Consider the following 12,758-nt stretch of genomic DNA (forward strand, 5'->3'; position numbering starts at 1 on the left):
GCCCTGGTCAGTTAGGTCGCTGCCCTTAAGGGCTCCCTGGAGACAGCTCTCCCGGCTGGTTCTAACATCCCCTCCCGCGCCACTGCCTTCACTGTTGTCCACTTGTTGTCCCTGCAGCAACAAAGGCGCGAGAAGGAGCTGCGCAAGCAGCAGGAGAGGGAGCAGCGCCGCCACTATGAGGAGCAGATGCGGCGGGAGGAGGAGCGGAGGCGCGCCGAGCACGAGCAGGTACGGCCAGGCCTGGGACTCCTGCAGCTGGCTTCGAGTGCCGGTCGCCTTCTCTGTGTTTTCTTATGGTGGCTTGGTTTAAGAGGAGTTCGCTTTTTCTTTTTTTCTTCTCTTCTCTCTCTCTCTCTTTTTTTTTTTTTTTTTTTTTTTTTTTACTAAAGCAACTATCCTGATCTATTCAAGAAGTCAAATGCACAACCTTGGCAACACCTGCCTCATTGAGGCGGGGTTCCTACCCAGGCCAGAGTCCCCTGACAAACCTGCATCTTCTGACTCCCCCAACCAGGGGTGTCCAGTTCGAAGGTGGCACTGGAGCATAAGCAACAAGCCCAGCCTGCCACTTCCGTTGCTTACAGTGGGCCTTTGTACTCACGTAGGCTCTGAGTCATTGCTGCAGGCCCCTCTGCTGGCGGGTCATCTCCCATAGCACAGCCAAACTCTGCATGTTAGTCTGTTACAAAGACAGCTCACGAGGGCATCCAGCAATTGTTTTATCCCTGCTGCTTGCATGGGAGCCTCTGTACTTTATAGCAGTGTTAATTCCATGGAGTCCATAAAGAGAAGAACCTGTAATGAAAAGCCTTAAAATGGAGCTGGGTCTATTAAAACCAAGTGGTAACAATCAAACAGCGAACCCACTCGGGGAGCTGTTGCAGGCAGTGGGCTTGTGCCTTTGGCTGCATTGAAGTGCTTCGCTTTGGTGTGGCACACTCTTCCTGTGGGGTGAGGGGGTGTCTGGGTGTTTTCCCCTCCTGCCTTCTATACTCAGCAGCTCTTGTCATCTTTGAAATTACCGGTTCTCTTTCTCTTTCTCTCTTTCTATTCCTCTGAATCCTCTGCTGGCCGCCTCTCTCCAGGAATACATCAGGCGACAGTTAGAGGAGGAGCAGAGACAGTTAGAGATCTTGCAGCAGCAGCTACTGCATGAACAAGCTCTCCTTCTGGTAATGGGAAAGCCAAGAGCCAGCTGGTGTGCTCTGTGTTCTTCCTGTGTGTGTGTGTATGCGCATGTGTGCGTGTGCGCCTTCCTCGTATGCCAGTCCAAGGCATCCTCCAAGCCTCATGAACCTCAAAAATCCCATAAAACTTAATACATTTCCTGACCCAGTTTGCTGAGGCTAATACATTTAATACCGTTGTTAGGAATTTGTGATTAAGTCCACCTGTTTATGATACTTTCACAGGAATCCAACCTTGTTGTAAGTTCAGACCACTTTGGATACCACTGTGTGTATTGCAGAGTCATTTCTAAGGCCATTTGCCACATGCCGGAGTACAATCACGCAGGGTGCACCTCTGGCTTGAGAACACTCTCAGCTCTGCAGTCATATTTCATTTGCAGACTATTAGCTTTACCCTTACAGTGGAACATTTTGTGTTCCCTGCTCATGCGGCTTCCCCTTGAAGTACTTTTTTATTATTATTTCACTGCTTGCCAAGTGGGCTTCTTGGTGTATCTTTAAAAAAAAAATACTAAACTATTTATTTAATGGCATTCTGATAGTTTTTAGCCTGAATGTGAGCTTGCTGAGGGCTTTTGTTTGTCCCAGTGTTATTGAACAAAATACGGTCTCAGCCCTGTCTTTGTTAGTTTTCTACTTGATTACACAGAGTTAGGTGGCCTGATTACATAATTAGAAGCGGATGGCTCCTTAGGCGCTGTGTGCTGACCACCCAAATGTCCTCCTCATGGCCATTTGCCCGGGTATAAGTCACTTTGCTAGTAGAGGTGTTTGGTATAGAGTGCCATTCAGGCAATAGTGTGTTCATGAAGCAACATTCTTGCATAGACATGAACACAGGCTGTAGCCGACGTCTACAGCACATCCTGACGTCCTCCTGTCCTTCTGTTGGTGTGAAGGCCCTTTGTAAGTTTGCCTAATTTTCCCGCCATTGCATGCTTAACTGGTACTGGCCAAGAGTTTCCATGTGGTGATTTGGCCTTTCCCTGGCTCGTCTTGCCTTGTCTGGACAGGAGTATAAGCGCAAACAGCTGGAAGAGCAGAGACAAGCAGAAAGACTGCAGAGACAGCTAAAGCAGGAGAGGGACTACTTGGTTTCCCTTCAGCATCAGCGGCAGGAGCAGAGACCCGTGGAGAAGAAGCCGCTGTACCATTACAAAGAAGGCATGAGTCCCAGTGAGAAGCCAGCATGGGCCAAGGAGGTAAGTGAGCAAGTGAGGCCAGGCCTGTCTGGCCAGGCCTTCGACTACAGTGAGCTTGTCCACTAGCGGAGGGCTGCTTCAGAAGTGGAAAACAACCCGTCACTCACTTGGCTTTTGGAAGAACCATGATCTTCTTTCTGTAGAGAAGTGACAAGGGACCTTACCACATTCGTGGTCCTTTTTGTGTGTCTCTTCAGAAGAATTTTCCTTCTCACAAGTCGAGGTGAATTTGTGGCATGTGAGGGTACCTCATGATCTAGCCTTGGGAGAGTGTGATTTGGGGTGTGTGGAATTCCGCCTGTCCCTGGGCTCTGTGGCTGATCACAGTGTTGCTAACTCTGCCTTGCGGCACCAATGGACGTGCAGTAGACCTCAGACGTTTGGTTGTGATGCTTGCTTTCAGAATCAAAGGCCACGCGCATGTCTTTGGCACATACTTCCAAAGTGCTCATCCTTCATTGCTCAAGGAAGGGTGGGAGGAAGAAGGGTGACGACCAAATGGATAAAGCAAACAAAATAACTGTAGCCAAGCTCAGCCCCCTTCCTGGGAAGTGCTGTGTCAGCTCCTGTACATACACCCTGGATTTCAGTTCTGTCGTTATTTGGGATTTCCATCATTTTCCTGTGAGCATAGCTAGTCATTCAAAAGGATGTTTGGATTATTTTATATTTTTATCTAATATCTTTAGAGACATTTCTAGCTAGAGCTGTTTTCAAGTTATCTAGGCTGCAAGATTGCCAGAAACAGATATTTTATATGAGATCTGATTTTTATAAGAATGTTTCTTTGTTTTTCTATCGTATCTTACATATGTACAGAAAATGCTTGAAATGATATTCTCCTAGTGTTAATGAAGGTGGTCTATAGGAGGTAGAATTTTTAAAATTGACTGTTTCTTAAAAAATGCACTGTATATATTTAATAATCATATACTCTAGTGAAAATGACTTTTAAGACTTAAAAAAAAGTAAATCTATAAAGAAAATGTTTTGGGTTTAAGGTCAAGAACATTTTTTATCACTTTCCCCTATAATCTGTAAACATGATCCATATTTACCTGTGTCTGTAATAGCTGCCTCTTTCTCTTAGATCAATAATTCAATTTTGTAATCCTACTCCCAGGTACAGCAACGACCCCTTAGTAATCCATCTGTTCTTCCAGCTAAGCAGAATCACTATGCTGTTAAACAGCAGCTGGCGTGCTTCCTGGCTGGCAGAGATGTGCCACCTTCCTCCACTGCTAAGCCATTGTCTAGCCATGCCAAGTTGAAACCTTCAGCTAAGCCCGACCCTCAGCTCCTGAGTGTGGCAGGTGTTCAGAAACCTGAAAAGCTAGCCTCTGCGAAGGCCATGCCGGTAGCACCTGCAGGAATCAGTGATTCCAGATCAAGACTCCTGGGTGAGCGTCACTCGCGGAAGCAAGATGGGCCAGCTCGTCCTATTAGACCTGCTTTGGACGAACAACTGAAGCCTCAGAAAACGTCGAGGACCACAGTGAGATCCCCAAAGCGATCTCGCTCGCAAGGATGTAGCCCAACTCGAGAGTTAGGATCTAAGGTCACTTGTGTGTCCTCCCCCAACATCTCCAAAGTGACGAGCCCCCAGCTGGCCATCACTGCAGCTAAGGAGGGCCTCAGAGACTCGCGTGGCCTGCAGGACAGGAGGGGCGTAAGTTCACGCGTCTCCACAAGTACCTCACCTCTTCTAAGGAGCGCTGCGTCACTAAGTGATCTCTGCTTGGTGCCTGACCACCCGGCCTTCAGTGGTGCCAGCCCCAGGCGTGAGTTTAGAAAAGGGGCGCCTGCGGATGCCGCTGGAGAGGACCACGACTCCTTGCAAAGCATCCCAGCCGTCCTTCTTGCCTCTGGGCTGCTCCCGCATGCACACACGCCCCCGACAACGGGGGAAAGCCCGAAGCAGTGTCTGCTTCCCTCCTCCAGCCTCTGCCCAGCACGTTCCGATTGGAACTTGTCCACTTTGAATTCGCTGATTTCTAGTTGCTATTTGTCCTCGTCACTCAATTTCCTGGCCCATCCTGTCTATTCAGAAGCAGTGCACAGCTCCCGAGCTTTCCGAAGCCCTGGCATTCCTGAGGGTAAATCTTTGCAGATGTCATCCAAACAGTTTCCTAGACCTTCTCCTCTGCCTCCTGGCCAGGCTCCTAGCGGTAACAGAAATGGAGCCATTGGGCATGCAAACGACATGGCTGTGTCATCAAGCACTCCTGATGTGAGGGTCCCCGGCCACCATAAGTGCGGGCTGCCTCTGGTGGGTGACGTCTTCCGAGGTTCCTGGCTTCCTAGCAGCTGGCGCTCCTCCTTTGAGCTTCATGCACTTCTACACATATGTGGGAGCCTTCTTTCCCGTTACATCCTCTCCTCCTGGGTGTGGTTAACAGAATCCAGCTGTGAACTAACCATCAGTGCACTCATGAAATGATTCCTAAGCCTTCGAGTGGGCGGTCATGTTTGAGAAGACAGATGAAACATTTAGATGGTAGGGAGGAGTGGCAGTGCTATATTTGGGATCGGAGCAATTGGTGTGCTAATAAGAACAAATAATTGTCTGCCTCGGTTTGATTCATCGTTTTTAACACCCACTTATTAAAACAGGAACAAAAATGAATGTGAGGATCCTTATCTTCTTGTCTTTCAGTGCTTCTCAGCAGCATTGTATGAACTGTGCCTCTTCTGAACCACTGTTTACAGATCTCTTAAACCAGGGAGGGTGAGGGGGCTCAGAGCAGCCAAACAATAACGTGTTTCAAGACTTTAGGTAGCAATAGAATTCCTAGCTCATCAGTGTCTTAACTAGCAATTGCTAAGCTCGGTTAAACTCTCTGCTGGTAGAATAAAAAGGTACCATTTTCTTTTTTCAAATGTATCCTCATCGGGATGTAAGCTTGAAAATATCCTCCCCAGGGAAGAGCAGGCAGCCTGTGTCACTGTGTCCTGTGATGCGGGGTCAGGATTTTCTGCCCCAGGTGCCATGGAAGATGCCACCCAGCTGTCTCCCTACCCCTCGCAGCGTCTCTGTGAGCTGCTCCACCACCTGTTTTCTAACTCCGTGCTCTGCCGTCTTGTCAAGATGGGGCTTTTCCCCCCTTCTTTCATTACTTTCCCAACCGTTTCTCTCCCTCACTCCAAACCGGCGGTTTTTCATCAGCGAAGTGATGTTACGCTTCATCCTCTGCGTTTTGATTTCTTCGTTTTGTAAACCAGAAGTGATCGTGGCGTTTCTCATTATCTTTCTCATTAATATTTGCTGGGTGCAGTAAAGACAAATGGCAATGCTCAGTCATTTGCAAATCTTGTTCAAGGCTTCCCTCCCTCCTCTTCCTGCATATTTTTCTTCTGTTCTGGAAGTCACATTGGCTTGACTTTTCCAGGTTTCAGCCGGAAAGGAACAATAGTGTCTGCATTAAAAGGACAGACTGCTGCTCTTTTCTGTCTGCCATCTCGGGATTGGAATGGAAGTCAGATTTGCTTTGTGAAGGACCGATGGAATTTGAAAGTCCTTCTCCACCCCCCCCCCTCACTTTTTAAATGCTGGAGGTTCAGGCTGGCGCCGCAGCTCAATAGGCTAATCCTCCGCCTAGCGGCGCCAGCACACCAGGTTCTAGTCCCGGTTGGGGCACTGGATTCTGTCCCGGTTGCCCCTCTTCCAGGCCAGCTCTCTGCTGTGGCCTGGGAAGGCAGTGGAGGATGGCCCAAGTCCTTGGGCCCTGCACCTGCATGGGAGACCAGGAGAAGCACCTGGCTCCTGCCATCGGATCAGTGCAGTGCACCGGCCGCAGCGGCCATTGGAGGGTGAACCAAGGGCAAAGGAAGACCTTTCTGTCTGTCTCTCTCTCACTGTCCACTCTGCCTGCCAAAAAATAAATAAATAAATAAATAAATGCTGGAGGTCCTTTTTTTTCTTTCCCCTGTTACTCAAAGTGGCATGTGATTATCAGGGCCTGGCATTAACTTTGTGGCCACCCCCTACCAACCTCCCACATACTTAAAAATTGTTTTGCACCAACATGCGGTAGGACAGGATGCTCTAAATGCCCTGTTTACACGAGTGTTGCATGAGACTGTGTTTGATTTCTGTGACACCCCCATCCTGTTCTTTGATGCATACTCGTCGTCTGGCCATAGCTCTAAACGATGATCTGTTCAGAGCCACAATACTTCTTTATTTCCCATCAGCCTTCTGGATTCTAAAATCCTACGAATAAAGACTTCTCTACCTGGATTTTTTTTTTAAAGATTTATTTATTTGCTTGAAAGGCAGAGTTACAGGGTCGGAGGTGGGTGGGTGGGAAAGATCATCCATCTGCTGGTTCACTCCCCTAATGACCACAATGGCTGGAGCTGGGCCAATCTGAAGCCAGTAGCACCCATGTGGGTGCAGGGGCCCAAGCACTTGGGCCATTTTCCACTGCTTTCCCAGGTGTGTTAGCAGGGAGCTGGATCAGAATTGGAGCAGCCAGGACTTGAACTGTTGCCCATATTGGATGCCAGCACTGTAGGCAGTGGCTTTACCCACAGTGCCACAGCACTTGCCCCTCCACTGTGTTCTATATGTGAATTGTTTCTTTTTATATGAGCTACTTTATATTTGAGATTCCCAGATTATCTTTTCTTTAAAGCTCTGTTCCCATCTCTCATCATTTTCTACTTGTTTTGCTTACGATTTAACATAAAGATACCTGGATGGAAACAGGAAGGAGTGTGCTTGAGGTCAAGTTCTTTGAATGACTGACTATGTGGCCTGGGGAAAGTTGTCTCACTTTGCTGAGATGCAGCTTGTCATCTGTACTTCCTGCCTCACAATTAGGAGGACCAGGGGCAATAATGTATTGCAGTGCATGTGCCATTTAAGCTGTAGGCACTGGACAAATGTAAATGAAATACACATATAATATTCAGCATATTCATTTTTGTTCCCAAAGCCATTATAGCTTACAGTGAGCATTCTGCCTCTGTTGTTTCTTTCTTTCATTTTAAAAAGATTTATTTGTTTATTTGAAAGTCAGTGCTACAGAGAAGGAGGGAAGAGAGAGAGAGCTTCCATCTGCTGGTCCACATCCCAGATGGCCGCAATGGCCAGGGTTGGGCCAAACCAAAGCCAGGAGCTTCATCCAGGTTTCCCACGTGGGTGGGAGGGGTCTGAACACTTGGGCAGTTTTCCACTGCTGTTCCTATGCCATTAGCAGAGAGCTAGATTGGAAGTGGAGCTGCTGACACATGAACCAGCACCCATATTGGATGCTGGCATCGCAGGTGATAACTTCACCTGCTTCGCCACAATACTGGCTCTGCCTCAGTTCTTTCTGACTTGGATTTCACATTAAGCAGTTCATGTTCATCTCCCATGTCCTCATCTATCTCTCCCCAGTGATAGCCAAGCACTTCATTTCCCATCTCAGCTTGCTAATGGTTTGTTCCATTACTTTTAAAATGTGTGCTCTATTCACTTGGGAATCTATTTTTTTCTAGGAGTACTGATTAGAAAAGGATCTTGGAAAAATAGTCCAGGCCCTATCTTCAAACAAGATTACCTTTTAAACATTCTGTATGAACAAGAGTCTCTTTTGTGCTCAAAGGTGCCCCTGAGAGCCGGTGTCCCTGAGAGCCGGTGTCCCCAGTCTTGCTCAATAACCATCTGCCCATGCAATTCTACCAAGACTAAATGACTCAGCTCTTTGTGTGCCCAGTGAGTACAGGATAAAGTAACTAATGAACAATTAGAAGTTATTTATTGACTATTTCCTTTTTCTCCAGAATTTCCAGTGAAACAAAAATCAAGCTCTGTTCAGTTTGGAACAAAAACAGGAATTCCCACATGATTATGTCTAGCTCACCACATACTGGCAATTCAGTGAGGCCTTCTCAGGCCTACACAGACCAAACATCCTATAAAATATTATTGAGATGCACTCATGATATAGTAAATAAGAGTGTGCTTCAAAATGTTCATGGAAACTGAAGTTAAAAGATTATTTTGATGCAAAAAATTTGAAACCCTTGCATATGTGTTCTATAAAATGTTCATGGAAAATGCATTATAAAAACTGCATGGGTTTCAAACTTTTTTGCACCCCCCCCCAAAAAAAACCCTTGCTTTTAATTCTAGTTTTCATCATCTTCCTGAAGCACCCTCATACTTTTTCTGTCACCAGTTCTGAAAATACTTCGATAATTTTGTTTTGAAATTCTTTCTCAGTAGCTACTCATCACTGTGAAGTGAGACGTTGTAACCTACATATTGTTTTCAAGTGTACCAAACAGTTTGACAGTTGATGTTGAGAAAGTGTTTGCCCTTATACATGTTTAAACAGTCTTATCTACTTCAAATTTCTTTTGGAAATCTTGCAGTCAACAAAATTATTTTTAGATCTCCTAGATTTGCTGTAGCCTTTATCCATCTCCAAGTCCCTCGACAGGACTCCTGTACTACCCAGTGGATGATGCAACCTCACCTGGAATTTTATTTCTGAAACAGTTATTTTCATTTTTAATTTCTCCATATAATGCTATAGGAAATAGGATAGCATTTTTGAAGAGGTGATCTAAACCTCTACAAAGTTATTTTAGTTTTCATGTTTAAAGGATCCTTCTAATAAGAAGAAAAAATGTTTTTACAGTGAAATTGATCAATCTCTGCCATTCTTGTCCTCTGGAGTCACTGATAATTCCTTCAACTCTGAAATCCTGTATAATGTATCTCTTGTTCTCACTCTCAGATCTCTTCTGTTCTGTTAGTAGACCTAAGCTGTGACTCGGCAAGGGACAGACCTCTGTCTGGTATCACAATAATCTTCCATGCACTATCCAGCTTTCCCTGTGTAGCGCCACATCTGTGTTTGGTTTGACATTTCTGCTCACTAGTTAAGATGACCCTTTGGTGAAAAAGTTCTTGGGCAGTTCACTCCCCATTTGCCTCCACACTTGAGTGCCTGGGTTTGCCTGGAGTCCTCACTCTATTTTCAGTTCCAACTTCCTGCTAATGTATCCCCTGGGTAGCGGCTCAAATTCCTGGGTCCCTGCCACCCACGTGGGAGACCTGGATTGAATTCTCAGCTCCTGGCTTTGGCCTGGCCCAGCTGGCTGTTGGAGGCAAATGGGGAGTGAACCAGCACAAAGGAAGACTTAACTCTGTCTCTTTCAAATGAAAAATCAGAAAAAATCTATGAAAAGGTTGTAACAATATGTAACCCGGCTACATATTTTGTCTCAAGAAAATCTTGTATTAAACCCTAGGAAGATAATACTGCCCAAGTTTGTGTCTCAAACACTGTCCCAGATTCCCACCCCAGATTTTCAGATTTCTTCAAACAAACTCCAGTCCAGGAAATTTCAACATTGCACCGATCTGGAAATAATTTGCAAAATATATCAATCAGTTATTTATACTGTGCATTTTAAAATGCTGTAGACAGAAGCATACTAATGGTAGGACTTAGTATGTAAACTGTTAGAAAGCAAACACCATGTTGCGAGTATAGATGAGTAACATATATAGATGACTAACCAAACCTGTTCACTGCCCGTGAAATCGGCACTCTGTATTCTGTCTGGTTCATTTCCAACGCTAGCTTTAGGGACCTGTGTGGCCTGTGGTCCTCTTAGCAGGGATACTGGCCTGACGGGAGCCTTGTTGCTGTGAGTTGAAAAAAGAATTCTTTATTTCGAAAACAGTTTCTTTGTTCAAGATGGAGTCTTTGGAGCAGACTTTTCTACTGTTTGTTTCAGGGTGCTGTCTCAATGTGTATTAAAACAATTCAAAGCAATAATAATTACAAGTATTCCTCACTTTGAATATACAAGGCTCTTCAAAAAGTTCGTGGGAAATGCATATGATGAAAAAATTATGCGTGGATTTAAAAATTGGCATCAAAATGAACTTTTAATACCATTTTCCATGACCTTTTTGAAGTACCCTTGTATTTGGTTCTTGAATTTGGGATGCTATGCGGCTAGACTTTAGATAGCCAGCTGTCTTTATAATGATGTGTCTGAATCTCATGGGTTCTTGATCTCAAAGAGCAATGGTTTGGAAAGTGGGAGTTCCGATAGTGTAGGGTACTTGAACATGTGAGTGATCTACTCAGCATATTCCCTGGAAATAAGAAAATTGCTTTTTTAACAATTTCAGTGGTTTAAAACGTTCACCTTCTTTCAAAGAGTTTGGCATTTGGAAAGCAGTCTGTGGCATGCTTTGGGCTAAATTTCTTGCTGTCTTGATGGGACCTCTTCTTTGTGGTCTTACGTCAAAGTTGGCTTTGTTCTTTTGCTCAATGCAGTGGCCAAAGTATTGCTGATGGAATACTTTGCACACATGCACACACACAGCAGTAAACATGTGCCTGCTTATTTTTTCTGCCTCTTTGCTGCTTCTTTTACTTGGTTTGTGGTGAGCTTCTGGGACATGGAATTTCAAAACCTAAGTCAACTGGATGCCAATTGTACGTACCCTGCACAGCCATGGTGGGAAAGATGATCACATTACCCTTCCATAGAGGCAAGAGGGCTGTTTTCGATTCTGGAGCTTATTTTACCGTGTTAAAATATTTGGACCAACATGACGGTTTTAAAAACAGCCTGGTTCTATCTATGAGAATGAGTCTGCCTCTAGGAAGATTCAAAATGGGGGGGGGGGGGAGGGATGAAAATGATTAGCTGTTCTGGATTTTATTTCAAATCAGCCAGGAAGATTCATAACCACTACATAAAATATGCAGTCAAGAATATTGAGTCCCTACACATGGCTCTTTCAACATTCAGTGAGTAAGAGCTCACTCTGAAGGTTCTTCTGGGTAGGGAGGACAGCACTATTGCCCTTGGGTTTGGGGAGCACAATGTCCATTTGACCCAAAAGAGAGGGCAGGATCAGATGGAGCTGAAGAAAATTCCTAGACCTCTTTGAGTTGTCTAAGATCATAACAGGATCTTGTGCCCTGTACATCTTGTCTATCAAAATTTCCCTCTGAGCTGGGCCTCGGCAGCAGGGTGTCTGATGTAAATAAGCCCCAAGAGTCACCCCCACCTGTTAACAAAGGGCACTCCCTGGTAACTGAGCCTTCCCTGTGAAGTGCTTGGGATATGTTATCTGGTGTGGGCTCAGAGACTGAAAGAAGGGGAATGACAAGGACTGGGAGAGGAAAGGATTGGAGGGGTGGGGAAGGAGGGCTGCAAGAATGAACAGCACATAAGGATAGGTAGGGCAGGAGGGAGTTGGGGGGTAGGCAGTGGAGTCCAAGCTGATGTGGAAAGAATAAGAAGGAGCCGTGTACTTTAGGGGGGGCAGAGAGAGATGAAAAGAAAGAGCCCTAAAGAGAGAAAGGAAAATGATAGAGAAAGTTAGCTTAAGACAGGCCTTGCTCATTAAGCAGGCAGCCTGGCACACCCACTTGCCTACCTTCAGGGCCCGGGAAGGAATCGGGGCTCACACACTCAAGTTCATCCCTGTCGGCCCTCCCCAGTGCGCTTCCCCTCCATGTCCCTTGAGTCAACCTAAAGCCATTTTCTTCTTTCCCCAAGCAAATTCAATGCCTACTACAGTTGCCCTGGATTAACTAAGGTGCCAGCCGACTCCCTCACTGACCACAAAGCTCTGTGGTCAATCTGCCAGATGATATTCCAGTCAATGGAAGATATCACCTCTTAAGCAGATCCCAGATTCTCCGCCAACTGAAATAACTCAGGATGATGGGTAATGGAAGAGTGACAGCTGGGGTGTTCTGCATTTTTGTTGTTGTTATTGCCAGTGTTGGCTCCATTAGGAAGGAGCTGTTTGCAAATTATTGATGCAGAGCAGAAAATGAGATATTTGACTCTGAATTGACCAAAGGGACACAAAAATGGCTGTGCAGGTGACTACAGAAAGTGTTTTTTAGAAAAATAAATCAACTCCTATCCATGGAGGCTGTCTGTTCTTTTGACTTCCAGGTAGAAGAACGGTCAAGGCTTAACCGGCAGAGTTCACCTGCCATGCCTCACAAGGTTGCCAACAGAATATCTGACCCCAACCTGCCCCCAAGGTCGGAATCCTTCAGCATTAGTGGGGTTCAGCCTGCTCGGACACCTCCCATGCTTAGACCAGTGGATCCCCAGGTATAATCCCTTTATTTCACTTGGCAATAAGAGTATACAATAAATGCTATTAAAATCCCAGAGAATGGTAACATGGATTCTGGCACAGGAACAATCAAATTATGACTCTTGATACAGAATTTACATAGAAGGCCCCAGTGAATTTTAGGGGTTGAGGAAAGGGTAAGAAAGAAAAGAGCTTCACACGTAAGCTTTGAGTCAACCCCAAAATGACTTCTTGGTAAACTGGCCTTTCTGGAGAGCTGTGGAAGCTTCTGCAGGA

At 45.6% G+C, this 12,758-nt stretch overlaps 1 protein-coding gene across 4 annotated transcripts in view; it reads left to right on the forward strand.

The window, feature by feature from the left end:
* TNIK (TRAF2 and NCK interacting kinase) overlaps positions 1-12,758 on the forward strand; it is a 388,730-nt gene that overhangs the window by 309,918 nt on the left and 66,054 nt on the right. For all 4 annotated transcript variants that reach the window (XM_062211872.1, XM_062211854.1, XM_062211863.1 and 1 more), the window contains 3 exons: positions 118-228; positions 2,204-2,392; positions 12,332-12,496. In XM_062211872.1, coding sequence (XP_062067856.1) covers positions 118-228; positions 2,204-2,392; positions 12,332-12,496 — 465 coding nt within the window. The remainder of the gene's footprint in view (positions 1-117; positions 229-2,203; positions 2,393-12,331; positions 12,497-12,758) is intronic.

Source organism: Lepus europaeus, chromosome 2 (assembly GCF_033115175.1).
Source record: "Lepus europaeus isolate LE1 chromosome 2, mLepTim1.pri, whole genome shotgun sequence".
Taxonomy (NCBI): domain Eukaryota; kingdom Metazoa; phylum Chordata; class Mammalia; order Lagomorpha; family Leporidae; genus Lepus; species Lepus europaeus.